This window comes from Diachasma alloeum, unplaced genomic scaffold (assembly GCF_001412515.2).
Source record: "Diachasma alloeum isolate Michigan unplaced genomic scaffold, Dall2.0 Dall_scaffold_00430, whole genome shotgun sequence".
Classification (NCBI taxonomy): Eukaryota; Metazoa; Arthropoda; class Insecta; order Hymenoptera; family Braconidae; genus Diachasma; species Diachasma alloeum.
In genome coordinates, this window is record NW_021680569.1 from 604,536 (window position 1) to 626,498 (window position 21,963).

A 21,963-nucleotide genomic window follows, 5' to 3' on the forward strand; every position below is an offset into this window, starting at 1 on the left:
AAACAAAATTCCATTCATTACCAACAATCTCCATTTCAAATAAAAAAATGTCTATGTCATTTCAGCTCAACCCCCAGGAATTCCCGAGATCTCGAAAAAGTCTCTGACCGCCTGTCCCTGCACCGGAGGTCTCGAGCTCTTCATCCTGGGGAAAAACTTCCTCAAGGACACTCGAATGGTCTTCCAACTGGACAACGAGGACCTCACCTCGTCCCTGGAGCCCCACTGGGAGTGTTCGGTGACCCCGGACAAAGAATTCCTCCAGCAAACGCACTTGGTCTGCGTGGTGCCCCCCTACAGAAGGCAGGATCTCGCACCATCTGAAAAAGTCTGCGTGAAGCTGTACGCCGTCTCCTCAGGGAAGACGAGTGAGCCCCACACCTTCTTCTACACCTCGATCTCCTCCCCCCCGGAGCCCTCGATCGGTAAGATCGAGGCGTCTTCGACGACCCTGGTCTCCCCGAGTGAATCCACCTCTCCCTCAGTGCCAATTCCCCCAATAGCTCCAAGCACAGCGATTTCCCCAGTCTCTGGGATTCCCTCGACCTTCCTCACCCCCCAGATCAGCAATCAACAGCAGTCGCCTCTTCAACAGTCCCAGGACGTCCTCAAGAGCGACCCAAGCCCTCCACCATCAGGAGCAACTCCCATTATGATGTGGGCAGCCCAGGCCAACAGTTGCACCTCCAACGACGTCATGATGCCACCCCCAAACCTCGTCTCCAATCCCTTAATGTCCAGAAGATCCTCCTCCAATCATCAGCTGATCCTCCCTGACAATTTGAAGTCAGAGATTCTTGACGACACATCGGAGAACAGCATGCTGTCTGACAACAGCCTCCAGGGGAACAACACACCACCTTCCAATGGCACCAGCACGAGTCCCCTCCATGCACTCGTCTCAGAGAACTCCAGGGAAGCCTCCCAACCAGGCCTGCTGCATCCAGCCCAGGAGGTGGGGCTTCTGGGGGTCGATCTCATTCATCATCAGCACTCGATGAGCCTCGCTGGGGGTTCCTTCCCCATTCACGAGGCCTCGCAAGTCAAAGTCCTCAGTCCTCATCATATTAATAAAGAGGCCTCGCCGATCTTGCCGCAGGAGGCGGCCACCCAGGGGACCAGTGTCGTCGACCTCAGGATGAAGCAGCATGAGTACGATACCCTGAACACGTTCACATCGACACCAGCTGACCAGGCCCTGCCGAACCAATCCAGCCAGTGTATTGCTAAGTATCTGAATCAAATCGAAACTTCGGTTACTCAGAGCAAGGAGCCAGAGGCGACGGAACCTGAGATGGGTGAGATATTCGATAAATATTATTTTTATTTCTATTATGTAACAAATTAAACACTGAAATTATATTGACAGGAATTAAAATTTCACAGCATCTTCTGATGTTTTTATTATTTATTTATTTTTATTTACTTTGATTATTTATTTAAAATGTAATGATGCTTGAATATTTTGATGTTTATGTTCATGCCCATAGTGATAGATCCAGTTAAAAGTTATGGGACATTGGAGAAATGAATATTGAGTTCTTGAAGTGTTATGTATCGTTGAAATCTCATGATCTTCGATAAATAATTAAGAATCACTAGAAGAAAAACCTATTCTATATTTATTGAAACGGTAAAAAAGAAGGCTAAAAAATTAATAAAATAGAATGAATGAAATTGAGCCATTAATTTTCCAGGCACCATGACGCAGCTGTGCACCGAGCCGACCTTCGCGGAAACAATGCAGCAGCGTGCAACGATAATTGCCAATGCTCGTCAGCAGTCTGAAGCAGCAACGATCCTAGCCAATCAAACAGCCAAGCTGGACGAGCTCGTCAATTCCGTGGTAGACTCCCACCAGACCCCGATGCAAACGACCCCCAGTCCACCAACGACTCTGATCCCCGAAGTGGAGGCCACCCGCACAAGCCCCCCAATTCCGGTGAAGACGATGCTGCTGGAGGCCCTGATGCCGACGCCGATGGTGACCTCGTCAGTTGCCCCAGTGACGCCTGCCCCTGAGCCCAGCCCCGAAGAAACCCTGCTGACGACCATCAACGCCCTCCACCCATCCATGGAGACACCAATAGTGACAGCAGCTGGAATGTCAAATGCCACAGTGGCAATAGCCTCTCACAATCCCCTCCAAGTCACCAGTGAGCCCCTCCCCCAGATTCAGACCCTGACACCCCAGGAAGTAGTTGTCCAGCAACAGGTCGAGCAGGTTTTTGCCGAGGCCCAGAAGCAGGTGGAGGAAGTGGTAGCCCAGGTCCAGCAGCAGGCAGCTAATACTGTTCACGAAGCACAGAATCAGGTGGTTCGACAGGTGGTTGAGTGCACTCAGGTGGTGCGCGAGGCCATGAAGCAGGTGCACGCTGCCAGGCATGTTCAGGCTGTTCCCCATGTTGAGGAGGTGGTGAAGCAGCAAACAGCCTCGGTGGTGAAACGAGCGGTCAAGGAGACCACTGAGGGGGTCGTCAAGCAGGTGCAGGTCGTGCAGAAGGCCATTGGACATGCACAGGCAGCGCAGGTGATGAAGCAAGCTGTGCAGAATGACATTGGGTCCATGCTGAATCAGCCGGCTGGATTCGTTGCTGAGGCCAGCTCGGCGCTGGCTAGTGGAGCTGCACAGGAGCCCAATCAACAGAGACTGACTAATGCCGCTGAGCAGGCCATTAGTAATGTTATTACTAATGCTACACAGGTGAGGGGGATTTTTTTGTGAATTATTTATGCAGCCTACATGAAGGATTATTAGTTGTTAATAATATAGAACTTTTAGGCTGAACAATTCTTTATATTTGAAGAATTTTTTATTTGATGTGAACAAAAATAATTAACAGTCAAATTTAGCTGTTCGATTAAATTCAAATAAATATAGTTTAATTTCATTTCATGTTTTTGAATGAAATAAAGCTCTTCTTTTTTTATTCATTTTAATCAATAAAAAATGTTTTCATTGTCAATGTTTCAGCCGTATGAAACAAATAATTTATTCATTCCAAATGAAGGATTATTACTTGTTAATAAATTGGATATTTTCGTCATCTAAATAATCTCTTCATTTCGATCAAGAAATCATTTCTTTATATTTGAGGAATTTTTAATTTCGCGTCAATAAAAACGATTAAAAATCAATTCTAGCTATTCCATCAAACTAATTTATTTCTTTTGAATAGTTCATTAGATTAAAATGAAAATTATTCAACTTCACTTCACGTTTTGTTTTCTCTGTACCTCAGGACATTATCAATAACCGACCAATAACAACAACAACTGCCCACGCAATTATCGCAACGAAAAATATCATGAACTCTGTGGCAACCCAGAGTGCACAGCTGATGAATAGCGCCATGGAGGGCATTCTGCCTCAGTCACCCTCCAATGCGCCAGCTATGGTGGAACAAGTCGCCAGGAAATCACCAGAAGCCATCCCAGTCCCTCCTACAATGCAGAATGGAGAGACACCAATGCAGGTGCAGGTGACAGCCACCAATGGACAGGTGGCTGGAGTCGTTAAGAAGCCTGAAGATGCTGGGGGAATGCTGCCTCAGGAGCTCACCTCCATGTCTGAGCACGATCTCCTCAGCTACATCAATCCCAGTTGCTTCGATCAGGGAACATTTCTCATGTAGATAAAGTGTAATTATTTTGTTTTCTGAATGAGATTCGATGGGTGAGGGACACTTGGGGGCCATCACCCCTGGTCCAATGCAATCGAAATTTGTTAGTTTGTAATTGATTGTATTAATTTTACGTGAATATGAGACATTTTGGGGGGTAAATCAAAATTTTCATTCAGGGAGTCGATTATTGATTAATGTCGCCCGCTTTGTGGAAATGCTTTATCTTTAAGTCGAGACGGGCGCGAGTTGATGAAAATAGCGCGACAAATTCTTATCACGTTTTTTAATCGTGTGAGTGATGATCATTTGAGGGGATTGGAGAGTTTATCAGCGTGCCAGGTGCCTTTGGAGGTGGGACAATGTTCCTTGAAATTAATTTTTTTTTTTTAAGTTGTTGAATTTTTTTAGAACACTTTTTCCAGAGAACAAATTCACAAACTCACGACTGGATATTCAAGAATTTTTAAAAATTGAGAACAATCTTTTGCGATTGGTGGGGAAATTCTAATGCAAAGTTTTGGGGAAAAGTATTTCCCAGGGACATGGGGGATGGAGTTACTGTGTCATAATGATGAGAATTAATAACTGAGTGGTTAATTATTATGCTAACAAGTACCTTAAGATTCTATGAATTATTGGTATAACTATTGACTTGATTTCATCACTAAAATCTTGAATGAATCATTATTATGTGTTTGACATTGTTTTTAAGATGAATTCGGTGATTAAGTGGAATAGAAAGATGAAGTTACTGGATATTGTTGGGGATGATAATGATTTTTGTCATGATTTCTCATTCAAGAATACCCAGGCATCTTGCTATTCCACTCAAACACTGAATTATGTTTTTTCTTATTTGTTTATTATTATTTTTAATTTGTTGTTAATTAATACTGATTATAAAGAAATATCATTGTGATTTATGTTGATGTTTTTTCAACGCCTAGTAACGAAAAATTGGAAAACGATAAATGCAACACAGAGATTATATTGTATGTCAATACAAATACGTTGAATGATGGGAGAAGAAATATATATTCATCAGTTGAATTGATTAAGAATCATTGGAATTATCGTCTATACATTTTTTTTACGTTTTATCCAAAGAGAGGAGGTGGTAAATTCGCACGTCTATGTAATTCATGAGAGCTTACTACTGTTATTCAATTTCGACATTCGGAAGAATGAAGTGATTCATACATTGGGAGGTTCAATGCAAAATAATAAAATGGAAAATGATAAAAATTCAGGAATTATTGAGTCAAGGGGGTTGTACACCCCATGAAAAATTTGGTGTACGTGTGCTGAGGGGGGAAATGAAATTGTCGTTTGAGGGGAAAAACTATATTTCTATAAAATATTTTTTGTATCTGTTATGAACGTCTAATAATCATTGTATGCAATAGAGGAAAATTTTTAAGGGAGCCTGATGATTTGAGGGCGAAAAACATAATCAAATTCTATTTGTATGCGGTAAATAAAGTCGTCGTTGGGTGGGATGAGGGGATGAGATGACAATTTCTAACTTTTGACGATTGACAAAAATTATCAAAAATGGAAAGCTAAATTGTGGAGTTATTATTTTTCAATTGACTGATGTCTGATGTGTGATATTTATTGAATGTTTATTTCCTCATTCCACTCGACACTCGTAATGATATTGTGTATAAATATCCGTGCCTGCAAATTTATGAAAATTGCCTAAATTAATTCGTGAATATGTAATGCATAAGATTTGATGATTAACAACGTCATTGGAAACTGCTATTTGTGTAATGCTCTGCGCACATCATTGAGTAATTAAGGAATGGAGGAATGCCTTGAAATATTGTCTCTTTCGTTATTAATGAGGAGTTGGAGTAAATGAGGAGCATGTATCAGGAGTTTATTCGTAATGACTTGAATAAATGTTTCACAGCCAGCGTTTTGGTATTCATTTCACCTGCTTCGACAAACTCCCCCCAAATGCATCAGGTCGTTGATTATTTTATCCAATACCGAAGAGGATTTCGACTTTTCCGGCGAATTGTGTTGAATCAAACTCCTCATTTTTCAATCCAAGTCAGGGCTTCACCGCGTACTTCACATCCTTTTCCAAGGACTCTCAAAGATCGCGTTACAAAATTGTATTAATTTATTGTATGCCACATGTAGCCTATCGGGCGTTTTGCCGTCATACATTAAATTTTAACAAATAAAAGTAGAGTAATTCCCTTCTTTAAACAAATATAAAAAGCTGGCCACCGCTGATAACAGTATTATTATTAATAATCCTAAATAAAAAACGATATGAAATAATGTTCCGATAGTTTCAATAAAAAATTGAGTGAGGAATGATTCGGAACACCCTATTATTTTTTATATTAGTATCATTTCATCACGACTTGTGCCACTCAGTTCTTTAGGAGCTTTACCATTCCTCTCGGACTGCCTCCTCCATTCCTCTTGGCATTATTCGGCTTACCCAATCGTTAAAAAATTGTATACATCTTCAAATTTGCCAGGATTTCGAAAAAACGATTAATTCAGTAATCGATCAAGTCATTTTTACTGAAGATATAAAAAATGGTGTCTGCATTCCCTCTTCATCAAGACTTAATCACCCACTTATCGTCCCTCCCCCTCGTCACCCTGTCCTCCTTCAGCAGCTTCTGCAGATGATGAAGAACGTTGACAGCAGCAGCTGGCCAGAGCTCCCTCGGCGTCTCCTGATAGATAAACCCGACGATCTCCATCTCGTCCAGTGGCTGCCCCTCACTCCCCCTCAGCACCTCAATTATCGCCTCCTCCCTCTTCCTCCTGTGCTCGATATAATACAGAATCTTCGGCGCAGGATTCTCCACGACTGGCCCATGTCCAGGGTAGATAACCGAATTTTTCAGGCCCAGGATTTTGCTCAGAGACGCCAGGTAATCCTTCAGATCCTCGAAAACAGCTGTTGTCTCTCCCAGGATGCAGTCCCCACTGAAGAGGACATTCTCCTCCTGGAGAACGAGACACGCGTGGTCCGTCGTGTGCCCCGGGGTGTGTTTCACAGTGAGTTTAGCCCCGTCGACTTCAAACGACTGCTCGTCTTTCAGGGAATTCACCTCGATGGGGTATTCCTCCGGGTGTTGATCCTCCGGGGATCGGGGCAGCTTCCAGACGAGTGGAGCCGGGTTCGATGAGGATTTTATCAGAGTCTGGACGTCCTTGGCACCTCCTATGTGGTCGTGGTGCCAGTGGGTGATTAGGAGGTGGGAAATTGTCGTGTTTTCCTCCTCCAGGACTGATTTTAGGAGCTTTGTGTACTCTGGGGATGTGTGCTCGTCCCCTGTGTCGATTAAAATTCGACTGAAAGCGAAGGAAATTATTCTAAATGTAACAGAATTAATAGTAAACTATTTATAATATTATCAATACGTTATATTATTAATATTATTATATTAATAATATAATAATATTAATATTATTATTATTATTAATATTATTATTATTATTATTAATATAATAATATTAATATTATTATACCACTCAGTTCACTGAAGCAGAATAATTCTAAATAACACAAAATGAAGACCTTCCTCGAGATGAAGATGACGATGCAGAATGTCCAGAACGAATATGACGTTGATGGGATCAAAGGCCACTGAAACGATTGCTTATTTACCTTTTACCAGTGCCAACGAGGTAGGTGTTGGTCCCTTGGAGTGTCATCACCCCAGGATTACATCCCAATATCCTGATGACTCGATTTGACAGCTTGGAGACCAGAGGAAGACTCGTGAGGGACATTGCGAATTCTTATCACTGCGTATCAGTTTGGCTAATCGTACCTAACCATAAATGACGCAGACGTCAGGAGATCAGTGCCATCCTGGCAATCTGTAGCACTTCACGAGCGACATGTCTTCCCACCCAACAATGCTCATCGTGCCATGATTATCGTCTGATTATCGTCTAAAAATCAGTAGAGAAGTGGTCAAGCGGTTTTAGTCAATTTAGTCTTTAGTTGAGTTTTCCGGAAATATTTCCGAATTTAAGGGAGATGGCGAAATTTTCATAATGACCTTTTTTGTAGAGCAAATTGAGGGCTACTAAAAAGGTTATGAGAAAAATTTCGCTGTCTCTCTTCGATTTCGAGATATTCATTAAAATCGACTTGAACTGTTTGACCACTTCGCTTCGGTTTGACCTTAAACCTCATTATATGGGATGATCAGTACCGGAGTGCCGAAGCGTCATATTGTTCAACATTATTCCTTCATTATGGATTTCTCTTAGAATGAATTATTTTAAGGGTAAATGTCAAAGATATTTTTTTACAGAATTAAATTTTTGAGAAAATGCCCTACGATCAGAATAATTAGCTAAATTTGAGATTATACATTAGTCAGAATGAAATTGAGATCTGTGAAAGATTAAATAATCACAAACTGTTCATTTATTTCAAAAAATAAAGAATTTATTGATTCATTACATTGTCCTCATTGTTACTGCATCAATAAAATTCGAATATCATGTCATTAAAATTGCAATTGCATAGGCCATTTCATCTCGACCTGATTCCGTTGACTATCAATATTTACACGATAATTGATACTTCTATCCACTGTCTCTGTTTCATGGACGTGTTCTTCCTATGATAAATTGTATTCACCTCCATTTCTACTCTCAGTTCACTGTTTGAAAATAAATAACAGAAGTTCGGTAGTTGACAGGAATGAAAACACACTTTGCCTCTTTCTTCGTGTATATGAGTCCTTAAAAAATCATTTTTATAAATATGAATATGAATATGTTGGATATAGTGATGTACGAAACCTCGAAGCTAATTGAGTCTTAATTGAACTGATTCCCTCGGAATATTCAGTAAATTATGCTTTGTTTCGTGAAATATTCCCTCGGGTTTTCATTCTATTCAACTAAAAAATAGCATTGGGATGCATTGTTGTTGGACATGAAGATTGAATGAAGAATATTAGAAACGTATATTTTCATTCTCAACTAACTCAATTTGATTCCATCAGTGACTAGGATTTCTCCAGTTTTCAGTATTTTTCCGAATAAAAAATATGAATCAAATATTTTATCTCCACGCAACAGCCCAATTGTCACTCTTCCCAGCTGATTCTCCCTGAGATGGGACCATCAGCCTGGGGGAAATTAATTCCCTCGAAGGCCCATTTATTTAGCCTTCACTGATCGCGATCGAAGATTCTTCTTGGTTGCCTGATCGACTTCTGGCAAGTCGTCATCCTCAGAGGCAGCTGACTTCTTGCCCTCCTTCTTCCTGGGCTTCTGCTGCTTGGGTTTGGCCTTGGACACCACTGGGCCCCCGTTCTCACGTGCTCGCTGGATCTGCCTCTTGCTGAACGCGTAGATGAGGTACGCCTGGAAGAGGGCGACAGCACCGAAGGCTGAGAATCTTATCGCTGGGATGTTGAAAATGCCTGCTGAGATGTCCAGGGTACTTTCCACTTGACTCAGACCGTAGACGTAGAAGAGGAGGGAGAAGAGGATTGTCGAGATTCTGGAGAAGATGTAGACAGCGTTTGCGATGCCAAAAGCCACTGGAAAATTACAAAAGTAGATAAATAATGACATTTTTTAATGGGACTATTTCAATGATTAATTAATAGCAATTAATTATTATATTCAATGTAATTGAAATAATCGTGACGAATTTCGAATGTTTCGAATCGTGAATTTTTTATTTTGACTATTTTCAGAAGATTAAGTCGCGATTATTCATTTCATTTATTGTTGAGGAATAAAATTCCCCAAACGAATGAATAATTACGTTTTAATTTTTTTAACGAGACTATTCAATTTCTCGTTAAAACTAGACGAGACTATTTCAATTATTAAGTAAAATAATCCTGACCGATTTTTGATCTCTCAATTATTTTGAAAAAATTAACTGGCACTTATTAATTTAATTTCCTGCCCAGAAAAAAAAATTGAATATAATCAACAAAATTAAAATGTTAATGTGCTTATTAAACACAAGAATTCTGAAATAATAATTTCAGTTATCACGAGCTCATTAATTAACAATCAAAAATGAAACTCACACTTTGTTGTTTGTTCCCTGCGATAGACAATATGAACAAGACGAGCGCCATGCTGCAGAGCATCTCCAATGAAGTGAAGAACCAGAAGAATAACGGTGATATGTTGGAAATTGAGGAGATACCCAGCCAAGGTGAAGACAAACCCAAGAGTGGCCTCGACGACGACCTTGGGGATGCTCTCCCTCTTGATCTTCTGGAAGTAGAGCTCAGGGTAGCAGTGAAGCCAGTAAGCCAGCTGTCCAACGAAGAAGAGTTTCAGGGAGAAGGACATGAGGCTGGGGTAGTTCACCCAGAGGGAGGGCATCTCCAGGAGCAGATTGTCTCTGATGATTATGTCGATCCCCCAGATGGCTGAGAGCACGTAGAACACGAGGAGTTGACTGGACTCGTTGAACTTAGCTAGCTTTATCTTGCTGAGATGCAGACGCTTCGAGAGCTTGTCCAGAATGTACTCCTGGATTACAGCGTGCATCACGATGGTGATGAGGAAGTAGAAGAAAACTGCACAGGCGTCCTTCCATCCTGTTGAGTATTTCTGGGGCTGCCAGGGGGCGTCTGGCTCCGCTGTCTCCGAGACGTTGTGGTGGAGGGCTATGAAGGTGTAGGCCCAGGGGGATGTCACCTAATTAAAATATTCCATGCAATTAATCCGAAAAATTCCACGGAATGAGAAAAGGTAAATCATTTGCATAAACAAAAAAATTAAATTCATTCATTCTATTCACAGCTTTAACATCTGCTGAGATGAAACAATTGGGATGAATCAACTCTCATTTTGAAGCTTGAAAAAGTATCTTGAAAATGCCACAACATTTTTGAAATTTCACTCTACCGATCTCAAGATATTTAAAATTGCAGATGAGTTGATTGTCATAATTATTTAGATCAGTTTTTGATGAATATCTTTGAATCTAAGGGAGATAGCAAAAATCATGTCAAGATCTTTTTTGTAGAGCGAGGGGAGAGCTGCAAAAAAGGTCCTCACGAAAAATTCGCTATCTCTCCTAGATTTCAAGATATTTCCAAAAAACTGAGAATGAGTAAAAATTCATTTCATTCTACGAATTCTCCACTGATTCGAAAGGCAGTTTGTTCTTTATTTGAACTTATCTCAGTATTTGGAATCTGTTGAAATTCTTTAACATGATCGAGGTCACGGTTATCTACAGATAATGACCTTTTCTGAGAGTCATGACATATGGTACCCATTGAGGACTCCAGAAGCGTTTTTACAAGACTTTCAACACTTGTAAATCTGATTCGTCGAATTGAATAATTATTAAATGATGCGACAGAGACGTGGAGACTCCCGTTCTCGGGGTAGAACTAATGATTTGATAATTAATTAGTGGAAATCACTCACCTGGACCATAAGCCCAACCACGAAAACCATCGCCACACACGACACGATGTCAGCATGATTCTGAATGATGAATTCATGACTGAGAATTGGGGGATTTTTATTCGACGTCTTTCTCCCCTTGATCGCAACCATCCTCAAGCCTCGATTGATTAATCTGAGGGGCGAATGATGCACGAGCCGGCACAGTTGATTGACACCAACGAGATACGAGTCGTAGTACAACACTTGCAGGGTCACACTGACGCCTTTGGCCAGTTACTGACACACATACGGGACCGACACGCCAACACTGGCCAATGTGGCGGCCCTCTGATTGCTCGTTGGCACCACGTGAGTCAAGTTACAGTCTAGGTGAGGGGGATTTCGTATTCTACTTTCTCTAGCTTTTTTCCTTTTTTGATTTTATATTTTCCATTTTTTTCTGCAATTTTTTAGGACTAAATGGACCAATAGTGGATATTTCTTCATTAGTTTTTATTACTTCCTATGAAACTTTTTCCTTCATTATTTTTTTCCATTCTATGTGATGAAATAATTATGAAATAAGAAATTGACGAAATAAGAAACTCTTTTTTCTTTTTCAAACTTGATTCAACTTCACCCCTGAAGAATGTGTCTCTCACACGAATGATGAATTACTTGAAATTTTTTTTGCCACTAACATCATTAAATATCGATAAGGATGAAATATTATAAAATAAATAACTGGATTAATAAATAATTCAACTAATAATTGTGGACAAATCAGAATAGGACATGCTTTATTCAACAATAAAGATTCATTATCATAAATCAACGGACATGATGGCTCTCCTCACCCCTCATTACCCCCGCAATTATCCTGAAAGAAAATTTGTTAAACGAAATAAATACCGTAGATGTAGTAATACTATTATTTTCGATGACTAAAGAGTATCATTGATCAACAATGAGCCAAAAATATATATTATCTCCTGGTAATTATTTCCATTATTTTTCGCACTTGTGATTTACATTACGTTCATGGCATTATCTCTATTTTATCATTCGAAACTATGAGAATTTCGTATTTATCTTTCGTGCAACGAGTCAATCGTCACGTCGGCATTGGCTAGTTGGCTAATATACGCAACTCGATGCAGTGTTTATGCTCATTTTAATTGTACGATTCGCGATAAGTCGATAATCATGATCTTCACGGAATAATTTATTTCTTCAACTTTTTCGTCTACACGAAGATAAAACTCTTATGATGTACATGAATTTATTAATTCGAAAACTTTCAACGGTTTTAAAAATTCAACACAACTATTTTGTAACAGTTCTATTGTCCTCGTAATTATTCAATTTCCAGAATGAGTAGAATAAAAATATCATCATTCACCCTTTGGCTTGTGGTTCACGATGCAGCAAAGTGTTTCACCCGAAAACTCTCGGCATCATTGAACTCTCCAAGCTGCTTCAACATTTAGGCAGGAATTCATCGTTTACCAACAGATTTTCCATCAATTACTTGCTCTCCTTAATTGAGGTAGACGAGTATATTCTCCAAGTAGCCCTTCAACAGGTTTCGAGTGAGAGTTTAATCAAACTTTTGGTGAACAGAAAGTTATAATCGAAGCTTTAATCCCTATGTCGCAGCCACAAGGCTGAAGTGTATTCCAGTGATGGTGTGATAAAACGTGAAAAGTTCATCCAGACTTTCATAAATTGTGCATTCGTCTCAGAAACAATTCATCATTACGAGTAATTTCCATAAGTAAGGACTGAAAAATGGACTGATTACGTTTTGTCACTCCCCAAGATATTTGATCATCAGCAATAAAATTAATCTTGTTCTCTTCTAAAAGGAAATCATAAAAATTGATACATGATTACCGTGATGCCCCATCTGAATACTGTGCATTATTAATTCACACGTACGAAAAAATTCCCTATTCAATTTTCTATTAGTTTTCGACCCATTGTTTTGAAGAATTCCATAGCTTGACTTTGCATTTTTTCTTCAATAGAAGTGTTCAGTGGAAATAATTCTATAGAAAAAATCAATAAAAGTCGATTTTTCTGCCCAACTTATTCTATTGAATTACCTAATTTTTTAATTTTTGTTTGATTTCTCGATTGAAAATGTTGTACAGAAAAATTGAATTTTATTGATATTTATTATAAAATAGTTTTTCTTGCGCATTTTCAATTGAAATAAAAAAAAGTGCAGTAAAGCTGCGGAATTCTTCAATAGAAGTTCAATAGAAATTCAATATAATTTTCTATCGAACTCCCAAGGTTTTTCACTGAAATTTCTTCGTGCGTGTTCCCCTACTCTGCGTCACACGAGCACTAAACCGACACAACAATCACCACAAATGACCGCTCCCCCAACAATTTATCAATTTAAACTAGAGGATCATCTTCGAGTTCCATTTCCTCGACTGTGATGTAGAGTCCCTCCTCCTCGTACGTGGATTCGTGCTTGGCGAGGACCTTCAGCAGAGGACGAAGCTTGATCCACCACTGGTACGTGGGGATCCGATGCTCGAAGTCAGTCACGTCGTTGAGCTCGCAGAAGGGAGTGTATCTGTACTGCCTCTTGATGATTCCCAGCATGACAGCGGTGTCAGGAGTGGTGGCCAGGGTCTTCCCCTCTGGGGTCGTGCACTTCTTCAGTTGATCGCTGAACCACTCGACAGCTTTAGCCCCCATTTTCGTCCCCAAGTTCCTGTCGAAGGGGGTGGGAGAGCCACCCTGCTGCATGTGCCCGATTATGTTGGATCTGCAGCTGAAGAGACCCTTTCCCTCCTCGCTGAACAATCTCTGCATGAAGTCAGTGTTGTAGTTTAAGTTGCAGTTCTCGTTTCGGAGGATTAATCCTCGCTGGACACCCTCGGACATCTTTGCGGCCATGGCGATGACATCTTGATTTAAATCCTTTTAGAAGAGAGAGAATAAATATAACGTCATGTAGAGAATTTTCGAACAATTGAATTGAATCATTAATTAATTAATTTATTCATTTCGTGATTTATTCATGCATTTATTTTATTGCACTTATAAATCAAGATAAGGATGATAAGAAAAATTAAATGAACTCGAATTCATTGAATTGTAAAAAAAAGAGTTTAAATGTCAGTGTAATTTTGTTTTTGTTCTAAATTGTCTTTTGTGAAATAAAATGAAGCAACATTTCTAGATTTCGTATTCGATAATATTTGTCGAGATGTGCGGGAATATGTTTTCAGGAGAAATTTATTCTGCAAAAGTTTCCTAGAATTTGTTATTTATTTTGTAATAAGAGTATTGCTGTATTTTGAAGTAAAAGACTTCCCAAAATTTTTTCAAACCTACCTTGATGTTGAATTTCTCCTCGAAGATGTAGGCAGCATCAGCACCACCAGCGAGGCCAGCAAGGGTCGCCAGATACCCGCAATATCCCCCCATCGTCTCAATAATGAAGACTCGTCTCTTCGTTCCCTGCGCTGACTGACGAATCCTGTCGCAAATTTCAGTGATTTCGTTGAGGGCTGTGTCGCAACCCAGTGAGAACTCAGTGCCAGGGACATTGTTGCTGATGGTCGCTGGGATCATAGCAATCGGGATCTTGAACTCTTCGTACTTCTCCCTGGCTGCTGTGAACGTCAGCCCGGTCTGGTACCCCTCGAAGCCTCCGATGATTAGAAGGGCTTGAATACCGAATTCCCTGAGTTTAGCTGCAATCTGGGGCAGTTGATCCTCCTTCGGGGGGGCTCGTTTCGTCCCCAGGTAGGCACCACCCTGGGCCACCCAGCCCGTCACTGAGGGCCAGTCCATCAGCTTTAGTTGACCTGCTGCAAGACCTGTCACTCCGTCACAAATTCCGTAGACCTTGTCCCCTCGGTAGATGCAGTTCCTCACGAATGAACGAACTGCTGCGTTCATTCCACAGGACGGGGAACCCACGTGCATCACTGCCAGGGTGTAGTGATCCTGAAGATTTCATCCGAGAAGAAACGAAAATTACGAATGAATTTTTTTGCAAAAAAGAAAATTTGATTTTTTTACTAGGCAAAAAAATTATCTCCTTGGAGATGATGAAGAAGTTTTGAGATTTTTTTTCTTACATTATTCCCAAGGTAATTCACAAAAAAAACAGAAGCTGTCTAAAATGATGTATTTATTGCTGCAATGGATTAAGGCAAGTTAATTTAGACAAAAAATAATAATTAGTGGAGTGGAGAAACGTAAAGAATGGAATATTGAATTTTTGTTGCTTGCGCATTTATCTGGGAATAAATGAATAAATAAATCAATATTTATAAACACGTAGAAAATAAACTTCTTCTTTTCCACATTCCACCACTCCACTACTGAATTAATTTAATTGCGTTCTTCCTTCTGAAAAAAAAATAAAAATAAGAATAACAAAAAAAATAACGTGCATGGCTAGTATTACGTGCAACAACCGAAAACGGGCGTTCATAGTGTTCACTTACTTGGCCACACATTGTGTATTGCTACGCAAAAAAGTGACATAGAATTATTCGAGATGTTACAATAATTAATGGGCTTTCGATGAGACCGCGAGTTAATTACCTTGGATAAAATGTGACCGTGGTGCTCCTGGGGCATGATGGAAACAGATATTCATTTTAGTATAATGGGAACTGATGATTTCAGTGTATAGCTGTATCTACATTAGTGTCTCAAACACTTTGGGACGGGGTAAAACCATAGAAACTAGAAACCAGTGGAATTGCACAGGGAACTAATGATTATTCTCTAACTCTCCTACGATTATTCATCTCTTCTACTCACTTTTCCATCTTGGGCTCCAATTGGCGCCTTCAGACGTGTCAGCATCTTGTATGTTTCCAAATTACGTGCAAACCCTCTGCAATTAAACAATTCATTCGATTAAAGATCCGTATTATCTAATAAAAAATTAATAAAGTCAATTAACAAAATAAAAAGTGAATAGATCTGTTCATGAAACGAATGATTAAAAAATAAAATGAAGAATGATTAAAATAACTGAATTAGAAATTAATGTTCTACGTACTTTCCACGAAGTTGAACAGCTAAATCCCAGTTTTTATCGGCCATCGCCTGAGCCACAGCCTTCGTACGCCTCACGCACTCCATGAGTGGCAACCTGACAGCCTGATTGCCGTCGAGGGTCACCACACACGCCTCAGTACCAGGTGTGGCCTCCATCAGAGCCATAACTGCCTCAGCACCCATTCTACATCCCAGGACTCTGTCGAAGGCCGAGGGATTTCCTCCCCTCTGGACGTGACCCAAAACCGTGATCCTCGTGTCCTGCTGTAACTTATCCACCACGACCTTGTGGACCTTCTCCGCAGTTATGGGGTCGCCGTTCCTGTCCACCGCACCCTCAGCCACAATAATGATGTTCAAACGTTGACCAGTCAATCGTTCCTGATTGAAATTCATTATTTAACTGTGGGGAAATTATTTTCGTTCTCCTCTGCCTCGAGGAATCCCTCCGCAAAAATAAGAAAAAAATCAAGAAGAGGCTGTTTTCGGTTTTTATTCTCGATATTTAGATACGTCAAACATGGAGATGAGAGACTAGACGAGGGAATTCTTAGTTTCGTTAATGAAAATAATCAATTTGATGAGTGGATTGATGATACGAGTCTATGTCGTTTTAATATTTGAGGGTGTCATCGGTATTTTCTTCAATCGTTCGAAAACAATTTCATTTTTTATGCTCTTTCATCGTTCTACCCCAAATTGATGACGAATGTTCATTAAAAATTAATAAAATGGGAGTTATTCTTACATTTTAACAGAATGAATCGTCAAATACTGATTTCATTCCCTCAAACCGTCGAGAAATAAGGAAAGAGCAATAATATTATTCTAGTCGAACATTTTGGAAATTCATGTGACATCCCCAAACATTCAATGATTTCATCTAAATAAAAAACAAACTGCACAAGCATGCCAATTACACGACGAAGCACGAGACAGCTTAAGGCCTTACTTGATTCTAAATCTTTCAACAATTTAAATAGACTCTTGCCTCCTGGAACTCTCAGAGAATGAGGATTTTTCTGTTCTCATTGAGAATTTAAAAAAAAAAAACGAAAAATCGAACCTGCAATAATTTTTTGCAGAGCTTGTTGGGCCAGTCTCCCTCGGGTGGCCACTCTGGGATGAAGACAAAGTCAGCCTCGGAGCACATAGCTGCCACTAGTGCCAGGTAGCTGGAATTTTATATTTGCATGCCTAATTTACACCTCTACTCCTTTCTGATTGATTGTTAATAGTATTTCCAGGGGATTTTGGTGGCTCTGAGGAATTCCCAGTCCACTGACTCGTGAATTGAGGAACTGATAATAATTAATGATGTTTTTTAATAACTTACTTCGATGATAATGAATTTAAAGGGTAGTTCACCCCCGTGAGCTTCAAAAATGATCTTTAGCTTACGCAAATGCTTACTCTAGCAGAATATACTTCTCAAAGGGTGATTGGTCACTCAGTCCTGATGAAAATAATACTGAACTCCATTTAAAAAGTTGTCAATTAAAATTGAACCACTTAATGTCGTTTTTATGAATAATTTTGGGATAAGTTTTAACATTCAAATCATTGAAACAATTTTTTTTCTCTTATATACTAATTTTCTGACGCTCATTATGCAGTTCGACTTAGAAATTCCATTTTCTTTTTGTGTCGTGGGTTTTTTTCCAATTTTCTAAATTTTTCTCAAACGTTGACCCTGTTTTCCAGGATTAAATGACCTGTAATCCCTTCAAATAATTTTTTTCCCCAAAATCAAAACCTTCATGAAACTATAAAGTTCCAAGTAAACGTGCCTGTCGCAAAGCCTCACAAACTCGAATTTCCCAGTCAAATCCAGGTGGATCTTCAGGAATAAACGCAAAACAAACGTCGGAGGACAGGCTCGTGGCTAACGCCAAGTACCTGAAATATCCGTCTCCTGAATAACCGCATGTTCATTATTCCACAAAAAAATCAAATCAGTAAACGGAACTCCAGTAATTAATTGGTCCATTCGATTAATCTATTCTAACAAAATAAAATAAAACAGTTGGGGGATTCATCAAGCATCGATGAGGGATGAAGTGCAGAAGGTACGACAAATGGTAAAATTTCTGCTCGTTAGTACGTCGGTTAGTGAATAATGTTGAAACAATAATGATGAGGGGGAGATAAACGAGTATACAGTAGAATTTTCAAGTAAAAATTGCTTGACATGCCTGCTCCAACTTTTTACATAGTTTATCGGGCCAATCGGCTGGGGGTGGACATTCTGGGAAGAATACGTAGTCCGCTTCGGCGGCTAATGCACCGACAATACCCAAGTACCTAAATTCGTTCAGTCAATTTTTTTAACGGTTGATCCATTTGAAACTCGTGTTTTTTTATTCTAAGTTTTAAAAATTTATTCTCCCTCCTTGATAATTTACTTCTCTTCATTTTTTAATCAAAAAATATCCAGAGTTAGGAAGACAATAAGTTGAATACTGTTATCCTTTTCCCCTGTCCCATGATCTTAATAAACTGAAGATAGTTTTGGCGTTGATGATCTACTGTGAAATGAAAACTCACCCGCAATGACGACCCATGACCTCCATGATGAATGTTCGTTGATGGGAGTAGGCAGTGCTGACGATTGCATCGATAGACTCGATGATACGATGCAGAGCAGAGTCTGTACCAATTGTCATGTCTGTTCCACAGAAGTCATTGTCGATTGAGCCCACCATGCCCACGATGTGAAGGTGCTTGTACTTCTCTGCTTGCTCAGCAGTTACATCGCCTAAAATGAAGACACATTTTTCAGAATGAAAATAAATTCAGCAATGACACACGACAATTTTTCGTTCTTCATTCTTCATGTTCTTTTGTTAAACAGGAAAATATGGACATTTTTACACTTTTACTCTTCATTCAATGTTCATAACTCAAGGGGAAACCCCATTGACTTATTGAGATTTTTAAAAATCATAAGGGCCCATTTTGCCCCACTCCCTTCAGTAATTAAATTATTAAGATGAGTAAATGTCGTTCACCTCCTTTAACGAGATCCTGAAGCAAACTTAGATACTCCTCCTTGAATAAATTGGCTCCAGTGAGAGATCCATCACCTCCAATCACCACCAGATTGCATATTCCCCTGGTGACTAGGTTCTTAGCTGCCTTCTTGCGGCCCTCGCGTTCCCTGAAGTCCGAGCAACGGGCTGAACCGATCACAGTGCCTCCTCTGTGGATGATGCAGGACACTGAGGACCAGGTCGCCTCGACAATGTGCTCTCCACCATCCACCATTCCCTGGTAACCCTCTTTTATGAAGAATACTTTGCAGCCTAGGTATATTCCCATTCTCACAACTGCACGAACTGCTGCATTCATACCTAAAATCCAGAGGAAATTATTTAATTATTTTTTATTTTATTTTATTTTATTTTATTTTATTTTATTTATTTTATTTATTTTATTTATTTTATTTATTTTATTTATTTTATTTATTTTATTTATTTTATTTATTTTATTTATCTTATTTATCTTATTTATTTTATTTATTTTATTTACATTTTATGTATTTAATAGTTGATACAACAAGAAAGAGTCGGTTTGTGTGTTAGTTTTGCTGAATGAGCATCGAGAAATTGAAGATAGTTTTTACAAGATTGAGTGCATGATGAGATATTTTTCAATTATTATTCTTGAAGAATGTCCAAGAATGTCCAATTTTTTATCAAGAAAAATCAAGAAATGTTTGAGAAAGATTTTTTTTTTGTTTTTGTTCTCATTTTCAGTGTTTTCTCACCCTGGGAGTCACCACCACTGGTGAACACAGCCAACCCCTTGCCCTTGTGGCTGCCGGGCTTGATGAATTTCGTCGCAGCTTGCTCCTCAGCCATGATACTCTTGTAAGTGTGGTCCGCCATGGTCTGCAATTCGGTTAAATAATAATTGGAATTTTTTGTTCAACTGACTTTGCCTGATCGACATGCCTCACTGGTCTGCTCTCTCGCCTCACGTCTACAGTGACACTTCATCATTAGTTACAGATTAAAAATTCATTTAATTGATGCCCAGGGAGGCAACCAGTCGAGAATTAATTGTTGTCATTGGCCTTTCATTTTTCGATTGTTCACTTGAATTGCATTCTTATTCGGTTTTTAGTTGACTACCAATTGTGCATTGTGGATTCAGTGTATCTAAAGTGGATAATGGAAGTAGGTCGATGGGGTGCATGTGGTCAAGACCGAGTCAATTCATGAAGTAAGTAACAATTTAAAACCATTTTTCAAAACTCTTCGTCGGGATCATTATATAAGCCACAAGATTTTAGAGAATTTGTGGAGTGAAATTTTGGGTCAAGGTTAATCCACGAATTGTACAAAGTAGAAAAAATTAGCAATTGCTAATTGTTTTTACTAACATGTTTTATGTTTTATTTCATCATCCAGAAATTAATTTTCGTTTGGGTCAGAAAAACTTTGAAAAAAATCGTTCGAAATGTTCATACTGAACAGTGAGTGATGCAATTTCCATGGGATGAAGGATCAGCCCCAAAAAAATAAAGTCTCAAATTTTGTGAGATAAAAATCACAGGAATTTCCTCTGCTTTAATTAACAATCAATCATTTTCGTTATTTATCTGGGTTCTTCGAATTTTATTATTTAGAACGGAGACAACTGCAAATTTTGAGATGCTCCACAAAACTCCGTGAAGTTACTAACAATTCAAAACCCCATTTCTCAAAACTTTCATTCATTCTCGATGGCTGACAATCGTAGAGTGAAATTTTGGGTCAAGGTTACTCCGTGAATTCCAGACAGTAGAAAAAAAATAGCAATTGCGAGCATGTTTATTTCACCGCCCAGAAATAGAATTTGTTTGTGTCAGAAAATATTTGAAAAAATCCTTTGAAATGTTCAAATTGAGTGACGCAATTTCAAGACAGAATGAAGAATCAGTTCCAAAAAAATTAAAACGTCTCAAATTTTATGAGAAAAAATCACAGAAATTCCTTTCACATCAATTAATAATCCATCAATTTTATCATTTATCTGTAGATTGTTTTGTTCAGAATTGAGGCAACTGGGAGTTTTGCCAAGCTTTATAAAAATCCCTCCCTAAATTACATCACCAATACAAAAAAAAAATGAACACGTCCGTCAATTGTCAGAACTGTTAATCCCTTCCTACTGTGTTATACTTGACACTGAACTAAATTCGGCCCTCGCTGCCAAGTTTAAAAAAGAACATTTTTGATAGTGCTCCAAAGTTCAAGTTAAAGTGATAACTAGCCCCTGAAAATGAAAATAATCACTGAAACAGCATCTAAAAAGGCCCCAGAAACCCCCCAAAATGCCCCGACCCCCGAAACAAATTCTAAAATCGAATCACCCAATTAATAATTAAAGGCCAATGACAGCGTGTACGAGCAATAAGAACGTGTCATAATCTCGCGAATAATCTAAACACTCACCGAACTCTCGGGTAATTGCCAAGACGAAGGGATGAGGACTCGACCTCGATGAGATAATTCCTCCCTCGAAAATCAGGAATCGTATTTCCGAGTGTTCAGGCGCTGTCAGAATTCACCTGCACGTCGTTGAGTCGTCTGAAGGTGACCTTACAATTTGTTCGTGTCTGACTGTGTCCACGGGGCTCCCCCAGCCCCTGCCCTCGCCGCAAGGCCAATTCATCCCTCCCAGAAGTTGAGGCTTTCGTTGAAGCCATCAGGTGGCATTATTTCGTCTAGTCCAGCTCTGAACCAGAGACTGATGACAATGAAGTAGAAAACTGTAGGATCTACTGAACAACCGGGAGAATCGAACATCGAAAATCGTCCGACTTGACTTTTTTTTTAATGGAAAGATCAATTGATAGAACTGTTTCCGAGTTGTGAATAAAAAAAATACAACTTCATGAAAAAATTAATGGAAACTGTGA

At 39.4% G+C, this 21,963-nt stretch overlaps 4 protein-coding genes across 11 annotated transcripts in view; 1 reads left to right on the forward strand and 3 right to left on the reverse strand.

Moving 5' to 3' along the window:
* The window catches only part of LOC107042229 (nuclear factor of activated T-cells 5), a 43,289-nt gene extending 37,741 nt beyond the window's left edge, over positions 1–5,548 (forward strand). For all 4 annotated transcript variants that reach the window (XM_015263168.1, XM_015263166.1, XM_015263167.1 and 1 more), the window contains exons 5-7: positions 66–1,298; positions 1,698–2,704; positions 3,243–5,548. In XM_015263168.1, coding sequence (XP_015118654.1) covers positions 66–1,298; positions 1,698–2,704; positions 3,243–3,635 — 2,633 coding nt within the window. In that variant the 3' untranslated portion in view covers positions 3,636–5,548. The remainder of the gene's footprint in view (positions 1–65; positions 1,299–1,697; positions 2,705–3,242) is intronic.
* Positions 5,549–5,737: 189 nt separating this feature from the next.
* LOC107042231 (endoribonuclease LACTB2) lies at positions 5,738–7,697 on the reverse strand. Of its 2 annotated transcripts, XM_015263172.1 has the most exons (3): positions 7,676–7,697; positions 7,276–7,565; positions 5,738–6,959 (listed from the first exon to the last, which is right to left on the reverse strand). In XM_015263172.1, the coding sequence occupies exons 2-3, from the start codon at positions 7,398–7,400 to the stop codon at positions 6,215–6,217; spliced, it is 870 nt and encodes a 289-aa protein (XP_015118658.1). In that variant the 5' UTR covers positions 7,401–7,565; positions 7,676–7,697; the 3' UTR covers positions 5,738–6,214. The 2 variants fall into 2 exon arrangements, with proteins under 2 accessions (XP_015118658.1, XP_015118656.1); XM_015263170.1 differs by lacking the exon at positions 7,676–7,697 and having other exon boundaries at positions 7,276–7,632.
* Positions 7,698–8,044: 347 nt separating this feature from the next.
* On the reverse strand, positions 8,045–11,341 carry LOC107042232 (translocating chain-associated membrane protein 1). Its single transcript, XM_015263173.2, has 3 exons — positions 11,046–11,341; positions 9,683–10,304; positions 8,045–9,178 (listed from the first exon to the last, which is right to left on the reverse strand). The coding sequence occupies exons 1-3, from the start codon at positions 11,175–11,177 to the stop codon at positions 8,793–8,795; spliced, it is 1,140 nt and encodes a 379-aa protein (XP_015118659.1). The 5' UTR covers positions 11,178–11,341; the 3' UTR covers positions 8,045–8,792.
* A 1,911-nt stretch (positions 11,342–13,252) lies between these two features.
* LOC107042204 (ATP-dependent 6-phosphofructokinase) lies at positions 13,253–21,727 on the reverse strand. 4 transcript variants are annotated; one of them, XM_015263121.2, is made up of 11 exons: positions 21,497–21,727; positions 19,825–19,948; positions 19,067–19,408; positions 18,603–18,813; positions 17,122–17,230; positions 16,057–16,436; positions 15,813–15,888; positions 15,591–15,617; positions 15,491–15,511; positions 14,367–14,984; positions 13,253–13,949 (listed from the first exon to the last, which is right to left on the reverse strand). In XM_015263121.2, the coding sequence occupies exons 2-11, from the start codon at positions 19,943–19,945 to the stop codon at positions 13,416–13,418; spliced, it is 2,439 nt and encodes an 812-aa protein (XP_015118607.1). In that variant the 5' UTR covers positions 19,946–19,948; positions 21,497–21,727; the 3' UTR covers positions 13,253–13,415. The 4 variants fall into 4 exon arrangements, with proteins under 4 accessions (XP_015118607.1, XP_015118608.1, XP_015118609.1 ...); XM_015263122.2 differs by lacking the exon at positions 17,122–17,230 and adding an exon at positions 18,251–18,359; XM_015263123.2 differs by lacking the exons at positions 15,491–15,511; positions 15,591–15,617.
* Between the last annotated feature and the right edge of the window lie 236 nt (positions 21,728–21,963).